The sequence below is a fragment of the Mustela lutreola genome, chromosome 4 (genome assembly GCF_030435805.1).
Source record: "Mustela lutreola isolate mMusLut2 chromosome 4, mMusLut2.pri, whole genome shotgun sequence".
Taxonomy (NCBI): domain Eukaryota; kingdom Metazoa; phylum Chordata; class Mammalia; order Carnivora; family Mustelidae; genus Mustela; species Mustela lutreola.
The window spans coordinates 27,280,944-27,298,331 of record NC_081293.1 but is presented as its reverse complement, the minus strand read 5'-3'; the positions used below and the strand labels follow the sequence as shown (position 1 = coordinate 27,298,331).

The following is a 17,388-nucleotide window of genomic DNA, read 5'->3' as shown; positions in this document are numbered from 1 at the left end:
TCTAAGAGGGTGGCTTCCTGCCTGTCAGCTCAAGTGGCAGTGTCTGAAGTGTGTGACCACATCTCTAGGTCTCTGCTGTGCCTGCATGTGCCCCCCCCCCCACGTGTCTATCAGTGTTGGTGGGGGGCGCTGCGTGGCTAGAACATCACAAGAACTGGGACTTCTGCAAGGACATGGCTCAGTTTCTGAGGGTTCGCCGAGCTGGGGTGCATCCGGGAACCATGGTCCTTCTGGAAGGGGAGTTATTTAAGGGGGTGTTCGTCCCTGCCTCGCCCCTTGTCAGGCCGGCGCGTCGCTAAAGCGGGGGCCGTTTTCCCTTTAAATCGTGGACACTTTGACAGGGGACATTAAGGACCCGGCTGCTCAGGCTGAGCAGATCATAAAACCGGACAGGCAATTTCTGCTCCCGCCAAATAGCCGGGCAAACTCGTTCTGCATCTTTGGTTTTAATGCACTAAACTGGCAGCTAAGCAGGGAGCGAGCAAAGGGGGGGGAAGCCCCCCCACATACACAGGCGCACACACCGGCCCACAAGCAAACACCCCTTCACACCCTTACACCCCACGCCCCGCCCCCGGGCCCCCCACCAGTGGAATTATCAACTAGAATTTGATTAATATGCAAATCGCAGGCAAACAGCTCCATATAATTCTTTCAGTGGAGAGTAATTAATCACCAGTTAAAGCAAATTAATACATATATCAATTTTGTCAGAAACATGCTTAGTTCAATCGCCCGTAAAATTGAAGTTTGAAGTATTAAGAGGCTCTGCAGAAACGCCAGGACTAAAACTTTCAAATTGATCCTATTTAGTAATCAATCAGGCTCTCCCCTCAGGTTAATCTGCCTAATTTTTCATCTCAAATCATACACTTTACTGACACGCCATCTAGCAAACAGTCGATAAAAAGTTAACAAAAATGATAACGACTCCAGCCAGAGCCATTGTGCAGGGCGGGTAGGTGGCAGGCAGCTCTGATTGCATTTCTGAGGTGGTTGGGGACTTGGTTTTTTCCCAGGCCAAGGGCTGGGAGCTCCCCCAGACAGCCGGAGCCGCCCTGCCCCACCACCCTTGTCTGCTGTTTGTTGCCCTCTGCTGCTGTTGGACTCCTCTCAGAACATGAGAACATTCGCCACATTTCCCCCAAAGTCGCCTCCACCGGCTAACTCCCCACCCAAGCCTGTGGTTGCCTAGACTGTCTGGAAGCGCGTGCACTGTGTGCCGGTGGTAACTGTGGGCTGTGCCTCTGTCACAGTGTCGGCATTGTGTGTACAACGGTTCACTGTGGTGGGCGTGGGTGCTGCCGGCCACCTCTCTTTTGGTGCGTGTGCTGTGTTGTGTGTGACAACACTGCTTCTGGGGGTCCTGTATTTCTGTGTCGTTGTGGGTGTGCACGAGGTTTCTGCGTGATTCGGTGCCTGACTTACGCAGGCTTGCTTGCATTGTGTCTGAGACGTCTGTGTGACAGTGTGCTTGTTGTGTGTGCTGTGGACTGGCCATGCCTGGTGTACCATGAGCCTACCCGAGCTTGTCCTTTATCTGCACGTGGGCATGTGGTCCCAGAGGGGGGCTTCAGGCATCCAGGTCAGTAGGCCCCATCACAGAAGGCAGGGGAGGGGAGACAGCCCCTCTGGAGACCTCGCACTTGACTTTGAGTGGTCTCTGAGAGGTAGGAGGGGTCATCTCTTCCCCACCCTAGCCCCCATCCCAGCCTCCCTGCGGGGTGGAGGTGGGGTGGGGTTAAGGAAGGGCAAATGGAGGTCTCGGGTTCTTGGTGGCGAGGACTCCCAGACCCTCTGCAGATCCCTTTCCACAGAGCCCCCAACCCACTGCTTCTGACTTAGGCCCCAGAATATGGTAGGGGTAGGGGTACGGACATCCAGTTAGGAACTCCTCTGTCCCATATCGTCAGATGCCACTTCCACATGTGATGACAACTTCCCTCAAACCTCTATATACACACGCTGATAACCCAATCCGGGCAGGTCTCCTAATATTCACAGGTAACTAATCCTCCTTCCCCACCGAGTCCACCCCTCCTTACACACAGCGAGCTGCATCCAGCTCTTCTTGGGGAAGGCCACCCTTGCCCACATGCACACATGACGCACAGCAGTCCCGGCACACACACTCACACATAACACAACCGGATTCCAAAGCGGGCAGGACTCAGTCACCCTGCAGCCCTGCTGGTGGCATTGCCAACCCACCAAGTCCACTTGTGCGGGTACCATGTGTACCCTGCCTGTTTACGGGAGCCTCCACGGGGGAGGAGGAGCTTCCTTTGAACGAGCTGGGGGAACCTGGCCATTCAAGGCAGTTCTAGAACTGGTAGGGCCAAAGGTGGGTCTGCAGATTACTCTAGAGACAGGGGTTCAGCCTGGGTCCCAACTTGAGAAGGAAGAAGTAGGCAGGACGGACTGGCCTTTCCCCAACGGCACAGCAAAGGACAGCCCCCAACCCAAGCTGTTATCAAACAAGCAGAGTCCCTGCCTGCGTAGTGTTATTCACTGACCTCAGCTGCCTTCAGAGTAGACTCATGCCCAGGCTAAGGCCCTTCATCCCACCTTCTGCTCACTCCTTTCATGAGCTCTCCTCCTCCCTTCAGGCCATGTGCTCCTCTCTCCACCCCTGGTTGTAAGTGAAAAATTGAGTAGCCTGCCAAATCAAAGCTGTTCGGAGCTAGGACTCTGGTTGTCTGTCTGTAGCTTCAGTTTCACATCAATGTTGGTTCTCCCGGTTATCTGCTCCCACCAGCTCCCTGCACACATCACGTACCCCAGGGAGTCACTCACCTGCTGGTCACACCCACCCCGGGACAGCGCTACTCCGCACCCCCCCCCCCATTGCACAAACTTAGTCACACCTAGTTGCACACACTAGTTGGCAACAATTGGTTACAGAATCACAGCAGCACACACACCCCGTCACCCCCAACTGCACATGCTCTGTTTCCATCAATCAGCCGCACATGCCCAGTCTCTTGGTTGCACACATTCTCTGACACACTCGTTGGCACACCCCGTGGATGCCTGCAAAGCTCGCAGGGCACACCTCCCTCTCAGCCTGGGGTCTCTCCTGGGACCGAACACTGTTAGGAGGTGGAAAGGTGATTTGCTGATAGCGGCCATGGATTGTGAGTGCAGAGGTGCCCCCCACCCCGGGGAAACTCAGGGCGGTAATTCTCCCTCCAGCATATTGCTCCCCACTCGTGAGTCTGCATCCATCCCGGGAGCCCCCACCTTTCTTCACTTCCAGTCCCAGGAGCCACTCCTTTGGGAGAAGTGGCCGGTGGACCCACAGGGTCAGGCTGCAGCTCCCTGAGGCCTGCTGACTTCTGGCCAAGGAGTCCTGCACATGAGCAAGCACAGTTCTACATTCCAGCCCTGCACCCAGCACCCAGCACCCAGCAATTCTAGCGGCTGCTCGCATCATCTCCATGCCAGCCCCACTCTCCACCTGACATCAGCAGCCTCCTATATGCTGGCCCTCCTGACCCCACTCCTCCCCCACCCCCATCTCTTCACCTTCTCCGTTCTGGGCCCCTTACCCAGACACTCCTCCTGGGCTCCCTTATACCCCGTCCCTGGTGTGACTGTTTGGAGGAGTATCTGCAGTCTCAGCACAAACCACTTTCTGGGCCCCAAGAAAGAGGGCTTGGTTGTGGGGGTAGGGAGCAAAGCCAAGGCGCCTCTGGGTTCACGTGGCTGAGGACATGCAGGACGGGGTGAGTGGACTTCCCTGGACCCCGAGGCTCAGAAGGGTGGGGAGGAGGGGGTCCCCGCGACGACCGGCAGGGGCGGAGGGGAGGCGCGCGGCCCCAGCCCGTCCCTTTCAGGGGGGACTCATGCATCAAACTTCAATTTTCCGGACGATTGAATTAGTGATTTTTTTTCTCCTGAACTAAAATACACTTAAGTCTTTGGGATTAATTACCACGTTCTGGTCCCTCAGACTGGAGTATTACTTATCGGAGCTGCGTCTGACACCGGCCCGACACCTCGTAAAATAGGGAACTGCGCCTCCCGGCCTCACCCGGCGCCGACCACCCGGCCGCGCCGGGCCGGACCGGGCCGGGCCGGGCCGGGAAAGGCAGAGCAGGGAAAGCCGAGACGCCGGCCTGCGCCGTGGGGCCCGGCCCAGCCAGGCCGCGCGCCGCGGGGTCCTAGGCAGGGAGAGCAGAGACCGCCCGAGTCCTGGAGCTTGGCAAGCCGGGCGGATGCCCCGCACCAAACAGGGAAGGAAGAGGCAAAGCCAGGCCGTTTCCCCGCGCGGCCAGGAATCGAAAGTGGGTCGTCAGAGAGGCCAGAGTCCGCAGGGAACCTCCCTGCCACCGCCCCGGGCGCGGAAGGAACTCCGGCCAAAGGGCGGGTGGCCCAGAGGGTCCCGAGCTTTAACGAGTCTCGACCCGAGAATGGGCGCAGGACCCCCAGTCCCTCGCGCCATCCACGCCACACTCACACGTACACTCATAAGCGGGGAACACCACGGAAGGCGCGCGGCCCGCGCCCTCGGAGCGCACGCAGGCGTTGCACAAGGCTCGGCGGTCGCCCCCAACGCAGGCGGGTTGGCGGCCGCTAAGAGGCCCAGGGCCGCGCTGGGATTCCAGGCCCTCTCACACCGCAGGTCCCGGTGGTAGCGCCCGAAGCGCGGCCAAGGCCATCCGAGCGCTCCTGTCAGAGCCAGGAGAGCTGAGGAGAGAGGGTCGGAGTCCAGGCCTCCTGACTCCTAGCCCCTCGCTGCCGCCTACAGTAGCCCTGCCCACGGCGCTGCCGCCTCCAGGCGCTAAGGGGCCGGGACACTACCCCACGCGGCGGTGCTCGGTCGGACGGAGACTGGCCCGAACGGCCACGCGTGCTGGCGTGCTGGCAGCCGGGCTCCGGAAGCCCACAGGCAGCCTGGCGGAGGCTTTCCAACCAGCAGAGCCCAGGAGACTAATGGGGGATCGGAATTCGCTCCCCAAACTGTGCGGGACCCAACGGGCGCCGCGCTTTCCCCAGGCGTCCTCCGCTCGGCTCAGCCCAGGGCTTGGGCGTGCGCCTCTCTCCGCTTCCCACCGACGACCGTCTGGTCCTTCCTTTGCCCGCCCTTCTTTCTGACCTCTAGAAACAACGAATTCCTTCTCATCTTTAAAGGCCTGGGTCTAGTGCCACCTCCTCCGCGAAGCCCCCACCGGCCCGAGCCCAGAGCCGGCTCTCGGAGTTCTGCAAAGGGCATCTCCCTGCCCCACCGCCCAGGCCTCCTGATAGCGCCAGGGGGGTGCGATGGGGCTCCTCAGCTAGACTGGGAGCTCCTTGTGGGCAGGAACTGGGTCTGATTCGTTTCCATTTCCCCAGCCCCCAGCGCGGCCTGGCGCAGAAAAGACGCACAATAAACATTTGCTGAACCGAATGGATTTTTCCCTTTATTTTATTAATCCTTCCCCTTCCTTCTTTCCTTCTTTCTTTTCCTCCTTCCTTCCTCCCTCGTTATTTTTTATTTCTTGGTTATATTCAATTGTCATGTTTTTCAGGCTCATTAAATCCATTTAGAGACAAAAGAATAAAAGGCAGAAGGGGAAGGAGGGGGAGGAGGAAAGGGGGAGGGGAGGGGAGGGGAGGCCGGAGAAGCAAACAAATAACCCGCTTTAACTAGACGGGCGGATAAATGGCCCCGTTTCTCCTCAGCCCCGAGGCGCCTGCTTAGCTGCGCGCCCCGCGGGCGCCGCAGCTCGGGTGGGCTCAGCCCCGGGGCCGCCGCCCCCAGCCCGGAGGGACCCAGCAGGGCCCGGCCTGGGGCCGCGAAGCAGCGAGCGGCCGAAGGTGCCAGGGCCGCTTCATTGGGATTCATGGGCGTGTTGGGCGGGCGGCCCCGGGCTCAGGGCGCAGGGCGGGGGCCGGGCGGGGGCCGGGCGGGGGCGGGGGTGCGCACGGCCGGCGCAGATGCCCGGGTGACCGCCGCGCCGCGGTCCCCGCGCCGCCTTTGTGCCGGGGAGGCGCGCGCGGGGACCTAATCCATCAAATTGTCTACAAATTGTGAAGAAAATTCAAAAACCATATGGTCGCCAGCGCCGGCGCGCTCTGGGCTGCGGAGGGCCGCGGCCGCGCCCGCACCCGGAGCCGCGGGGGGCTGGGCCCGGCTATTGTCGCCTGTCAGCGGCCGCCCGGGTCCATTCGTCCCGGCCTTCATGGTCCGCGCTCCGAATTACAGACCCATCCATCCTGAGAGAGGGCGATTTATGTCGCCCGGGAGGAACCGGCCGCACGCCCGCCTGGCTGCCCGCCGCCTCTCCTCCTTTCGTTCTCTCCTCTCTCTTCTCCCCCTTTCCCATTCCCTTCCCATTCCCTTCTTCTCCGTCTCAATCTCTCAGTCTCTGCCCATGCGAAGCTTTTTCTCTTTCTCCTCCCGACCCGGCCCCCCGCCGCTGCCCCTGTCTCCGAGGCTCCTGCTTTCTTGCTCTGCTTTTGGAGTGTCTTTCTGTGCTCCTTTTTCTGTTTCTGTCTCTTAGTTTCCTCCTGGACACGCACGCTCCCGACTCAGGCCCCGGGGCCCCATCGCCTGCCCGAGACCAGATGCGCATTTCTCACATCAATTTTGCGGAGAAAGAGAGCCTAGCGGCCCGGAGGCGGGACCCTTCTTTGGTGACAGCGGCCACTCGCCAGCCCAGCGACAACAAAAGCCCAGAGAGAAACCCGCTCTGTCCGGAAAAGTGAAAGCTGCCTGCGTCCCTGCCCCAACCGCCCTGGGGGCGCTGGGATCCCAGAGAGTCCTGGGGGATTGACGTCTGTGCCCCCAGCTGAGTTTGCAGGGCCCAGAATTTTTGAAGGTTGCCAGAAATTCACCCCAACTGTCAGAGCTTCAGGCTCACCACCTCCCTGTGCGAGTGTGCGCGATTCAGCTTGCCCTTGGTGCCGCCGGCCTCATTTCCCCCACACCCCCGCCAAGGGCAAGGCCCTCCGGCGGAACCAAAACTTGGGAGCCCTCGGGCTGCACCCTGCTGCCCACTGAGCTATACCTGAGATACACAGGACGCTTAGCCCGCGGCCCGCAGAACGCGGGAAGAATGCCCTGGAGTGGGCGTGGGATGCACGGAAAGCAGGGCTAGTCCTCCCACCTACCTACCGTTTTCCCCCAAATTAACTTCCCATTCACGACGCCCCCAATGTATGCACTATTTCTCCCAGCAATGCACACGCCGCACTTTTTACCCCGACCTGGCGAAGACCGCTGCTCTCGCCCCCATCCCCAATTTGGTAGCTGCCGAGTTTCCGAGCCGGAAGCACCCTCTCCTCCCGCTTTTCCCCCGCACCCCTTATCCTCGCCCCTGCCCCGAAACTCCTCCAAATCTCCCAAGGCCAGGGCAGCCGGAAGCGAGCAGCGGCGAGACACTGAGCCTGCCACGGCTTCCCTGAATAGGGCCCACTCATTCAGACACGGTCACCGCCGGTTCTAGTAAAATGGCAAAGACTTTATTTATCGGAGAAAGAGGCCTTGGGTACAGTCCTGGGCGGAGAGGGCAGGGCAGGAGCAGGGAAGGGGCACGCGGGACCCACCCTCATCGAGTCACCCCTTGTCTGGGCAAGTGGAGCCAGGAGCAGGGCGTTGGAGACTGCAGTCAGACCCAGAGCTGTGGAGGAGGTGGGGCGAGGGCTTCGGGTGGCCTCCTCTCAGTCTCTGTCACATGCAAAAAAATTCTAAAAAGAGTAAAAAATAATTCTAGGGCTTTGGGTTCCGTTTTAGTTGGTTGATTGGTTGGATTTCTCCCTGCTTTGTCCTGAAGACCCGGACCCCAGCAGTCAATCCAAGGAAACCGAGAGAGGGTCAGGAGGAATCTTAAAAATAGCGTTAGTGGGGATCGGGAGGCAGAAATGGCATCGAAAACAGACTTCTGCGGACTGGAGGGTAGGGGGGAGAAAAGATCGATTTGAAACTTGCAAGTCAGGCCCCGGCTGTCCTCCTCAGCCCCTTCCCACGCCGGGGGGGAGAAAAGGGCCGAAGGAAATAAAAGAAGTCAACTGCAGTAGGCCTAGGGAGGCGAGGAGGAAGAGGGCCAGTGCATTCGCCACATGCAGAGAAAAATCAAAACAGTCGGGGTGGGCCCCTCCTCCAGACCGTGGGATTCAGGGTTCGTTACCCTCGATAGTGCCTCGCCCTCAGCAAACCCAGCAGCCCGAGAGCTTGGAAAACATGGAAATCTCCGAGATTTAAAAAAATAAAAGAAAGAAAGAAAAAAGTCAGGCCGAGGTCGGAAGAATCCGCTATATAAGTTTAAATATTTATACAGGAGCCATACAGAATTGCACGGCGAGGGCTCCCGGGGCGGCGGAGGCCGCACGCGGCGGCCGGCCCCGCCGGCCAGCCCGGGTTTATTGCTTCGAGAGGGAGGAGGCGCCTGCCGGGAGCTGAGTCCGGGCCGGGGACTGGGGGGAGAAGGCGGGAGTTGCAGAGGAGGTCCCAGCTCCCCTCGGCTGTCCGGCTGTCCGGGAGGCGGCGGGCGTACTGGCGCTTAGGGGCCCGGCCCGGCGGAAGATCCCGGGCGCCGCTCAATCGTCCACGTCGATCTCTTCGTCTTCCTCGTCCTCTGAGCAGTCCTGGCTGCTGGCCGGCTGGTCCGTGAGCGGGGAGGCAGGAGAGAGCTGCAGGGGCCCGGCGCCCGGGGCCTGCGGGGCGCCTGGAGGGAGCGCCGGAGAGCCAGGCCTCGACTTGGCCCTGCCGCAGCCACCGCCACCGCCGCCCGCGGCCTCCGAGTTCTGCTCGAGTTCCGCCAGCGTCACGATGTCCATCTGCCCGCTGGGGCCCAGTTTCTTGGCGGACTCCACGTCGGCCTTCATCTCCTCTAGGTCCCGCTTGAGCTTGGCGCGTCGATTCTGAAACCAGGTGATGACCTGAGCGTTGGTGAGGCCCAGCTGCTGCGCGATTTGATCGCGATCGGCTGGTGACAGGTACTTCTGGTAGAGGAAGCGCTTCTCCAACTCGTAGATCTGGTGGTTGGTGAAGGCTGTTCGCGACTTTCGCCGCTTCTTGGGGGTCTGCCGCTGCCCGAAGATGGTCATCCCGTCTCGGCCTGCGAGGAAACCATAGGATAGGCTTGCGCCAGGGGAGAGGAGACCACACCCCGGCTCTAGTTCACCCCACCCAGGCCCGTCCTGCCTGAGGTCTGCTGCAGTTCCCTTCTCGGATCTGATTCGGCCTCCCTCCCGGACTAGGGCAAGACTCGCTTAAGGCAAACCTCCTTTCCCCGGACAGTCTACGGGAAGTCTCTAGGAGAAATTGTTTGTCTCTGCTCCCCACCTAAGAGTTGATTTGAAAGACCGGAGGTCGCTAGAGCACAACGGAGCCAGACAGGGACGCCCTGACTGCCGGGTAAATGTTGGTTCTACGCTTCTTCCCAATCACCCCCACTCTCCCGGAACCCAAAAAGTCCTCCTAGCTGAAAGGCTCTCCGTTCTCCAACCCAGCAACAGGGCGAGGAGCGCCCAGGCCACTGGGAACCGGAGGGAGCCAAGCAGAGCAGGCAAATTGCGGAAAGGTCTTGGGTTCCCGCCACCCCTCCTGGGTCACTGGACTCTGGCCTATCCAGAGGTCCCTAGAAAATAGGTTTTGGGTCCTGTCCCACTCATTTCCACTCCCAGCGGCAGCGGCTTGGGCTGGAGGGCCCTGACGGCAGGCGCGGGAGGAGGCGGCAAGAGGCACAGGGCACAAAGAGTGGGGCACAGGGAGCTGGGCGTGGGGTGCTGGGCGCAGGGGAACCCAGCGGCGGCGCCTACCTTCCGCTGCCTGCAGGACGCTGACCTCCAGCCCCTTAAAGGTCTTGCTGGCGAGCTCCTCCAGTGCGCACAGCGGCGAGGTCTGTGAGAGCAGCGCGCGGCCCGCCAGGGGCAAGCCGCCCGGCGCGTGCTTGTCCGCGGCCGCCAGCAGGTGCGCCGCCCCGCACAGCGAGTAACTTCTCCGCACAGACGGCTTGTTGAGGATGTCCTCAATGCTGAACGGAGTCAGCGGCTTGTTGGAGTTGGCAGGAGGCGGCAGGTGATCCAGCGGGCTGCGCCGCCGCTCTTCCCCCGGCGCCGCCTTGCCATCCTCCTTGGAAGTCATCTCGGCCTCTTTTGGGGGCCCGGCCGGGGCGGCTCGGGCCGCGGGGACCCAGCCCGCGGGCAGCTCGGGCGCCGGGCGGCGCGGGTGGGCGGCAGCGGCGGGTGGGAAGGAGGCCGCGCCGGGCCAGGCGCGGGGCCGGGCGTGGGGCCGGTTAGCGCAGCGGCAGAGGCGAGCAGAGCCGCACGGGGCCCCGGGAGGAGGGCGCTGACGCGGGCGCCGCGGCCGCCGCCGGGGCTTCCAGCAATCCGGGGCCGGAGCCGGGGCGCGCCGCGCGGGGCTCCAGTTTCGCCAGCCCCGGTGCTATTTAAAGGTGTCAGGTGGCTCCGCGGCGGCTCCTGGCCCCGGGTCCTGGCGGCGACAGTTGGAAAAGCCGAGGCGAGGGCGCCGATCCCGTACTGCGAGGGGAGGCGGAGAGATGGGGCAATTGACTATTGCTAACAAGTTAGCCTTGATCGAGGAGTAATCAATTATCTGCAACGGCACTTCTCTATTTCTTCTTTCTCCCTTTCTCCTCTCTTCTTTCTCTCTGTTCTCTCTCCTCCTGTTCTCTCTTTCCCTCCCTCTCTCTTCTCTTCTCTGCTCCCCCCCGTCTCTCTCCTTCTCTCCCTCTCTCTCGCCCTCTCTTTCACTCTCTGTCTGTCCAATGCAGGCGGCTCTAAGTTGGGAAGCTCATTAATTAGCGGGCCGGGGGTAGGAGGAGCCGGCTGGAATTAGCCTGCCTAATGCGCCTGTCAGTCCGGGCGCTGCGCCGCGCTCGGCCCGAGCTGTTTGTAAATTACATTAGCGGCGCCTTTATTGCACCCGAACCTCGGGCGACTCAAAAGCCGCCGCCCCCACCCCAAACTGCGAGCCTCGCTCCCGGCGCACCCGCCTCCCGCCGGCCTGGCTGCGCTGGTAGCGCTGGCCCGGAGGTCTCAGGCTCTCCGACCCGGGATTTGGCGCCCGAGAAGGGCGGCGTGAGCCCAGCCGGAGAGGGACGCGGCCGCCGCGCGGGCCAGGTAAGACCAGGAGTCTGGGTGGGCCGCGTCGCTGACCAGTGCAGACTTTGCTGAGCTGAGATCAAGGACCCAGCGTCCCTACCACTGTCGGTCACCCCCGGCCTTGGTCCATGCGCCTGGGAAGAGGGAATCTGCAGCTTCCAGGCTGGCCCGCGGGAGGTCCGCGCGGGTGCTGCAGCCCTGGGTGAGGCGACACCGGACCGGGGTGGAGGACCCCAGGGGTTGGGGGAGGGGGTCAGCCAGAGGACTCAGTCTTCCCCAGCCGAGAGACGGAGGAGGAGTTATTGGTGGCTCCAGGCACCTCTTCCCCGGCCTGAGCCCGATGCGACAACCTTACCTCTTCCGGCAGTCTTGCACACTCCTCGGGCCACGGTTCTCCCGGCCGGCTGGGGCCACGGGCCCGCCTGGTGACCGACCGGCGCCCGACCTGGGCAACCGGGCCGGTTGCCTGGGCTAACGGGGTCGGCTCAGGGCCTCCCCGCTGAGCTCTGCCCAGGCCCCGGCCGGGGCCCCGCTGCCGGCCCCGCCCAGCCCAGCGCCGGGCTCCAGTACACCGCCCGACTCCAGCTGTTCCGGATGCGGGGCGGGGGCCCGGAGGGGGCCGGGCCACGGCTGGGGCTGCGCTCCCAGGAACCCGCAGGGAAGCCGGGTTCGAGTCAGACTGGGGGCTGGGAACCCTACGGCCCTGACTCCTGTACATCAGGCAAGCGTTTGTGCGCATCGGTATTTGAATGTGTTTACATTTTTAAATATATACATTTGTGTGGGGTTCTCGATGCGTATATTTGTGTAAACATATGTAACCTGTGGGTATTTGGGCGTGTTTGGATCCTACCTATGTCTTTCATTCCCCCAGAGGCACCCGAAGAGGCTGTACCCCCAGGCTCTTTTTATTCGGTTCCCTCCCTTGGTTTGTAAGGGGCATTGGCCCCACCACCTGATTTTCCAGGTCTGCCCCTGAAGAAAGGAGGGGAACAAGAGGGGGCTCGAGCCAAGGGTGCTGTTTCCCTCCCCACATACAGCCTCAGTCCTTTTCCTGGCTTTGTTTGTAAACTCCTGGCCAGCCAGTGTGGTCTCGAAGCCCTGCTAAGTCAAGAGAAGGGCCCAGAGAGGCCAGTGGAGAGCACTGTGGCCCAGTCTAGAGGTTAGGATGGGGAGAATAGGACATTCTGGGCTTCTTGGACCCCCTCATACTGCCCCAGAGAGTTAGGAAGCCAAGCTGGGCTGCGGGGCAGGGGGCAGGTGTCCGTCTCTCCCCCCCCCCCCCACCCTCCTGCTCAGGGGCCTCTGAGCAGCAGAGACCGGATTCTTTATCTCCTGTTTCCTTGTTTGTTTGAAGCAGGGCTTGCAGTTCCCCAGAGGAAAAGGGGCAGCGTAGGGAGAAAAGATGCCTGTTTGGGAACCCAGTGCCTGCCATCACCCTGGTTGGCAGTATCAGGAAGAGTTATTTACCTTCTTTCCTGTCTTTTTCCTGCATTTGTGAGGACAGGTGCTCAGAGGCAGGAATGGTGAGAATGGGATTCTTAATTCCCCCGGAGCGGCAAAATTGTCCTCAAAGCAGGCCTGTCTCTAGTGCATCAGCATTGCTCTGAAGCCATGAGACGATGCTGGGCCTGGCAACGGCGGAGTCAGAGTTGAGAGAGGTGGAGAGGGACCTGAGGGAGAAGGAGCCCGGGAGCCTGGTGCACACTCTGCTGTCTTGGAAGCTTGGGGACTGGGAAGGGTCTGCCCTCTCATCTCACTTCCTGCTCTCATGATCGTGCTTCAGCCTCTGCCTCCCCAGCCCTTTCCCGCCATAATCCCAAAAGCCCTGATCCAGAGCCTCAAGCAAGTTCACTTCCTCCCCATTCCCCTGACCTCGACCCCCCCCCCACTAGAGAGAAGGTCTCTCCAGATCAGGGAACAACAACTCTTGAGTCCCTGTCCTGCAAGAGCTCTATCCCATAACCCCCCACCCCCACACCGCTGTTCTTCCTGCCTGCTCCTAATATTGGTCTGCAGGACAGGATCTTAAGGACAACCTTGCTGTTGTCCCTTCCCTAGTCCCTCCGGAACAGTGGAGTTCAGTGTTACAGTGAAGCTGCCAGGAAGGTGAGGAATGTGAATCCGGGAGCAGAGGGGCAGGAGGGTAAAATTCCTTCAATGGGGCCCTGTTTCCAGGGATCTTTAGTCTTCGGCCACATCATGTCAAAGTAGACAGGACATTCCACAATCATTTGCTATATTACCTCTTATACCCACCGTGGCCAAACCTCTTTTTCCTGCAGCCCAATCGGAAGGCTTTGTTTTTAGCCTAATTGGTTGGACTCCCTGCCAAACAGCTCCAGTAGGCACTGATGGGGGCTCAGGGCACATAAGGTACCACCCACCCATTTTGTTGTTTAGGGTCCCTTACTTCTCTATTGCCTCATCCAACCTAGGTAAAAAACCAGACTGTCCACTGAGCTTTTCCCAACCCTGCAGTTTCCCCCCCTCCAGACTCCAGTGTGTGGGCCGCTATGGTCTTCTGAACTCCTAGAAACCCAAATCTTCTGGCTTCCCCTCTGGCAGAGCAGGGGGCTGTATCTTGGGTTTGCAGTCAGACTCACTCCCTCTCCTCCTAAAGGAGGGCAGGGATCTTGATCTGGGGATTCCATCTACCCCAGACCCATGCGGACAGGCAGGTACCTGGGGCCCTCCCTGGATAGGTTGAATAGGTTTTTTTGATCAAATGGAGTATAAATGATTGTGTATTATGGAGGGGGGGAGGCTTGGGCCCTGACTGTTCCCCCTCAGAGGAGTTTTGGAGATGAGGAAAATTAGGGGAGTAATTCAGGGACAGTGTAGGGGGGAAAGTGGGGGCCAAGGAAGTTTGCCATTGCTCTCAGGGTTCTAATCCTGCCCAAGCCCCTTCCTGGGATCCAGTGCTGGGTTGGGAAGACACTCTGGGGTCTCCCACCCCCAGTCAGCTGAGCCAGTGTGATCGCCCATGAAGCTGGAAGCAGTTGGTCCCTGGAGTCTGCCGCATGGGAATGCCTGTCTTCAGAGCCTAGTCTGTACTCTCTCCTTACTCTTGAATTCCTGCTTGCTGTCTCTACCCCCAGGGTCCAGCCTTATTCTGTCTTCAGTGAAAGGGGAAGGGATTAGTCTGGCAAAAATCTGCCCCCCCCTTTAGTGAATATTTCAGACAAAGAGGGAAACAGCATTGCATGAACTGCCAAGATAAGTGGACCCTGTAGACCCAAACAAAATGTGTTATTCCTTAGCACAAGAGCTAATTCAAGTAAACCCCCAAATGTTCCATCAGCTTTAATCCAGATTGTTTGGGTAGCCCCATTTGTTTCCAGATTATTTGTGTAAGCACCAGCAATGGCCCTCAGGCCAGAGCTCCCCTTAGAAAGAAAGGTTCTGACACTGCTTGAAAGGAATTAACTTGACCACCAATTGGGATCACTTTTGCCCCCCACCCCGACCTGCTACTCTGACACTCCATGTGGGATTCAGTGTGTTTCTTCTGCTTTAGAAGTAGACTCTGATAGGATAGATGGCCTCCTGCCTCCCTGGCTGAACCAGGACTGCCCACTTGGTTTTTATATTCTGCCCTGGGCCACTGTCAGCAGTAACAACAACAATAACCATGACAATAAACACCGTAAGCCCTTACTGTGTACCTGGCTTCAGGCTAAGAGTTTTATTCATTTCATTTATTACTCACAACCCTGTGAGTAATAGTGGTTACTGCTATTACCCCAGTTTTATGTATAAGGAAAATGAGTCCCAGAGAAGTTAAGTAACTCAGCCAAAGTCACACAGCCTGTTTTGGAATAATTAGGATTTGAAAACTGGTTTTTCTGACTCTAAGTATACTCCCAGAACCATGGGGATTTTAACCAGAGGCCCCCTCCAGGGCTCTCTGAATGGGCTTCCGGGGCTCTGGGGATCCCAGAAATTGTGTGTAAAATTATGTGAGTGAGCCCAAGCAGGCACATTTTTCCAGGGGCCATATTGCATAACACCTTGAATTCTCTAAAGGGGTTGGAGATCCAGAAAAGGTTAAGAGCAGAAGCAGGCCAATAGGGGAAGGGGGAGGGAAGCTGCCTCCCCGTAGGCCTGGGGAACAGGGAGCCAGCTGCTCCAAAAGTCGGGCCAGGCTCCAAGCCGGCTTCTGGACCTGCCCTGCCGTCTGGGGCCACTGGCTCTCAGGATCTCCTCAGGCAAAGAGAGGTGGGGGCAGGGACTGTGGCTAGAGCCCTTCGGAGAGCACCCCCTTCTGCTTCTCCCCCCCACCACACTCACTTCTTTTGAACTGAACTCCAGAGCCTGCTGAGAGGGTGGCCCCACCTTGCCTGCCACCTTCTTCCAGGCCCTTCAGCCCTGCAAGGATTGGGGGATGCAGGGAGGAGGGGTGCCCTTTGGGAATGGGTGGGGCATAGACAGACCGCTCAGTGATAAAGACAGGTAGAGACCGAAAGAGGCACTTCTGGGAGGTCCTCTTGACCCATGGCCCCATACTCTGCAGCCTCCAAAATGTCCCTCTTTTTTGGTCCCAAGCCTTTGCTCCCTCAATCCGTGTCAGAAGGGTCTCTATCACTTCTCTTTCTTGTACCTTTTCTCTGTTTTTAGTGCTCAGCTGTCTTGGGGAAACTTCCCTGGCCTTTCCAGTTCCTCTGTGCTCCTCAGCACACCCCCTTGCAATCTGTCAGGTCCTCAGGGACTTGCTGGTTTGTCTATCTGTCCTTCTGGCCCTCTCCCTACTGGCTGTGGATCTCCTCTCCATGCTCTATGCCAGCCCTGCGTATACCAAGGGCTCTTCGTGCATTTGTTGAACAAATAAACTAAACGAATAATAGGAGACAAAAGAGAGAGCCAGGAAGGGACTTCATTCAGCCAGGGCCCCAGAGAGAGGACTAGGGTTGTGAGGGAAACGTAGGTGCATTGCTTTGCCAGCTGTTTGCAGATGTGTGAGGCACCCCTGCTGTTCATACCTCCAACATGCACAGAGAGGCACAGAGACCTCATTCTTTAATGCTTTCTGGTTATAGAGGGAGGAGGGAGGTCCTGGGTTCTGGGCCCAGCTGTGGTGTGGACTGATTCAGGAATGGAGTTTGTTCGTTCTCTCTCTCTCTCTGTCTCTTTCTACAGGATTGAGCCCCCATCATGTTTTGGGCCCAGAAGCAGAGAGGAAGAACAGACAGAAGAAGGAGGGTGTCGGGCAGGCAGGAGTGGTAGGACACAGGCACCTTCCCCCTAGCAGCCCAGGGGACTGGGAAGAGGGGAAAGGATAACTGGGAGGAGTCTGTTTCCGTCCCGGTGGAGGTGGCATTTCAATCTAGCCCTAAAAAACCAGGAGGCTTTGGGTAGGTGCGGAAGCCAGGACCACTTTCCAGGCAAGAGTAACAGCCAAGCTGGAGGCCAGAAGTGGCAGTCCAGCAGGGGAGCCAGAGTGCCCCCTATTATTTCCTCCCTCTGTGGCCTGAGCAGCAAGCTGCTAGGGTAGGAGTGAAGTCCTTGCTCCCTTGTGCACCCCCATTAGGTCTGCAGCCTGGGGCAGGGGCTCCTGGGATGGCTGTTGGAGGCTGCAGGGGGTTGGGGGCAGTTGGAGAGAGGCTGAAACCCCTACCCTTGCTGCTACCGGACCTACCCTGGGGCTTCCATTCTCCTTGCTAGCCACAGAAGCTCCTACAGTTGACCCTCTCTCTTACTAACCTAGGTGGCCCAGCAACTCCTGGGTCTGAGCAAAGCGGCTAATGCTGGTCAGTGGCGACCTTTGCACGGAAGTCTCACTGCCTGCGGCCCACCAGGCTGCGGGCCGGCAGCGGGGCCTGGGCGAGGGCAAGAGGACTAGGGGAAGAAACGGAAGCCACGAAAGGCAGGGAGGCCCAGGAGTGGGCCGTGGCTGCTAGGCGGCCCAACGAAAGGCCTGAGTCAGGCTTCTCGTAATAAACTGCACGTGAATAATTCAGCAGCTGTGCGGGGGCTCATTGCATTAGTGCCGCCGCCAGCTCAGTCCTTCGCCTTCCCGCGGGGGTGGGAGGGGTGGGGTGAGGGGTCACTAACGCGCTGGACGCAGGGAGCCAGGTAAAGATCCCCTGCCTGCTCGCATCCTGGATTCTGCCGGGGCCAAGTCCCAGAAGACTCTCGGGTCCCCGATCTCCTCCTTCCTCCGAAGGTCAGAAGGCTGCCTGCGGGGCAGCGCCATTTCAGCTAAGCCGCTCTCAAGACCCTGGGCAAGAGAACCCCCGCGGCAGAACCAAGGCCAGAACAGGGGGCGCGGGGGCGGGGGGCAGCCTGCGGAGAGCCGAGCTGCTGCGGTGCCCAGCGGCACGGAAGCACGTGGGC

At 59.6% G+C, this 17,388-nt stretch overlaps 1 protein-coding gene and 1 long non-coding RNA gene across 4 annotated transcripts in view; one reads left to right on the top strand and one right to left on the bottom strand.

Moving 5' to 3' along the window:
- Window positions 1-7,409: 7,409 nt before the first annotated feature.
- LBX1 (ladybird homeobox 1) lies at window positions 7,410-10,372 on the bottom strand. Its single transcript, XM_059169150.1, has 2 exons — window positions 9,748-10,372; window positions 7,410-9,044 (listed from the first exon to the last, which is right to left on the bottom strand). The coding sequence occupies exons 1-2, from the start codon at window positions 10,070-10,072 to the stop codon at window positions 8,524-8,526; spliced, it is 846 nt and encodes a 281-aa protein (XP_059025133.1). The 5' UTR covers window positions 10,073-10,372; the 3' UTR covers window positions 7,410-8,523.
- A 161-nt stretch (window positions 10,373-10,533) lies between these two features.
- The window catches only part of LOC131828526 (uncharacterized), a 45,257-nt gene continuing 38,402 nt past the window's right edge, over window positions 10,534-17,388 (top strand). For all 3 annotated transcript variants that reach the window (XR_009352486.1, XR_009352485.1, XR_009352484.1), the window contains exon 1: window positions 10,534-11,070. This is a non-coding gene — a long non-coding RNA (uncharacterized LOC131828526). The remainder of the gene's footprint in view (window positions 11,071-17,388) is intronic.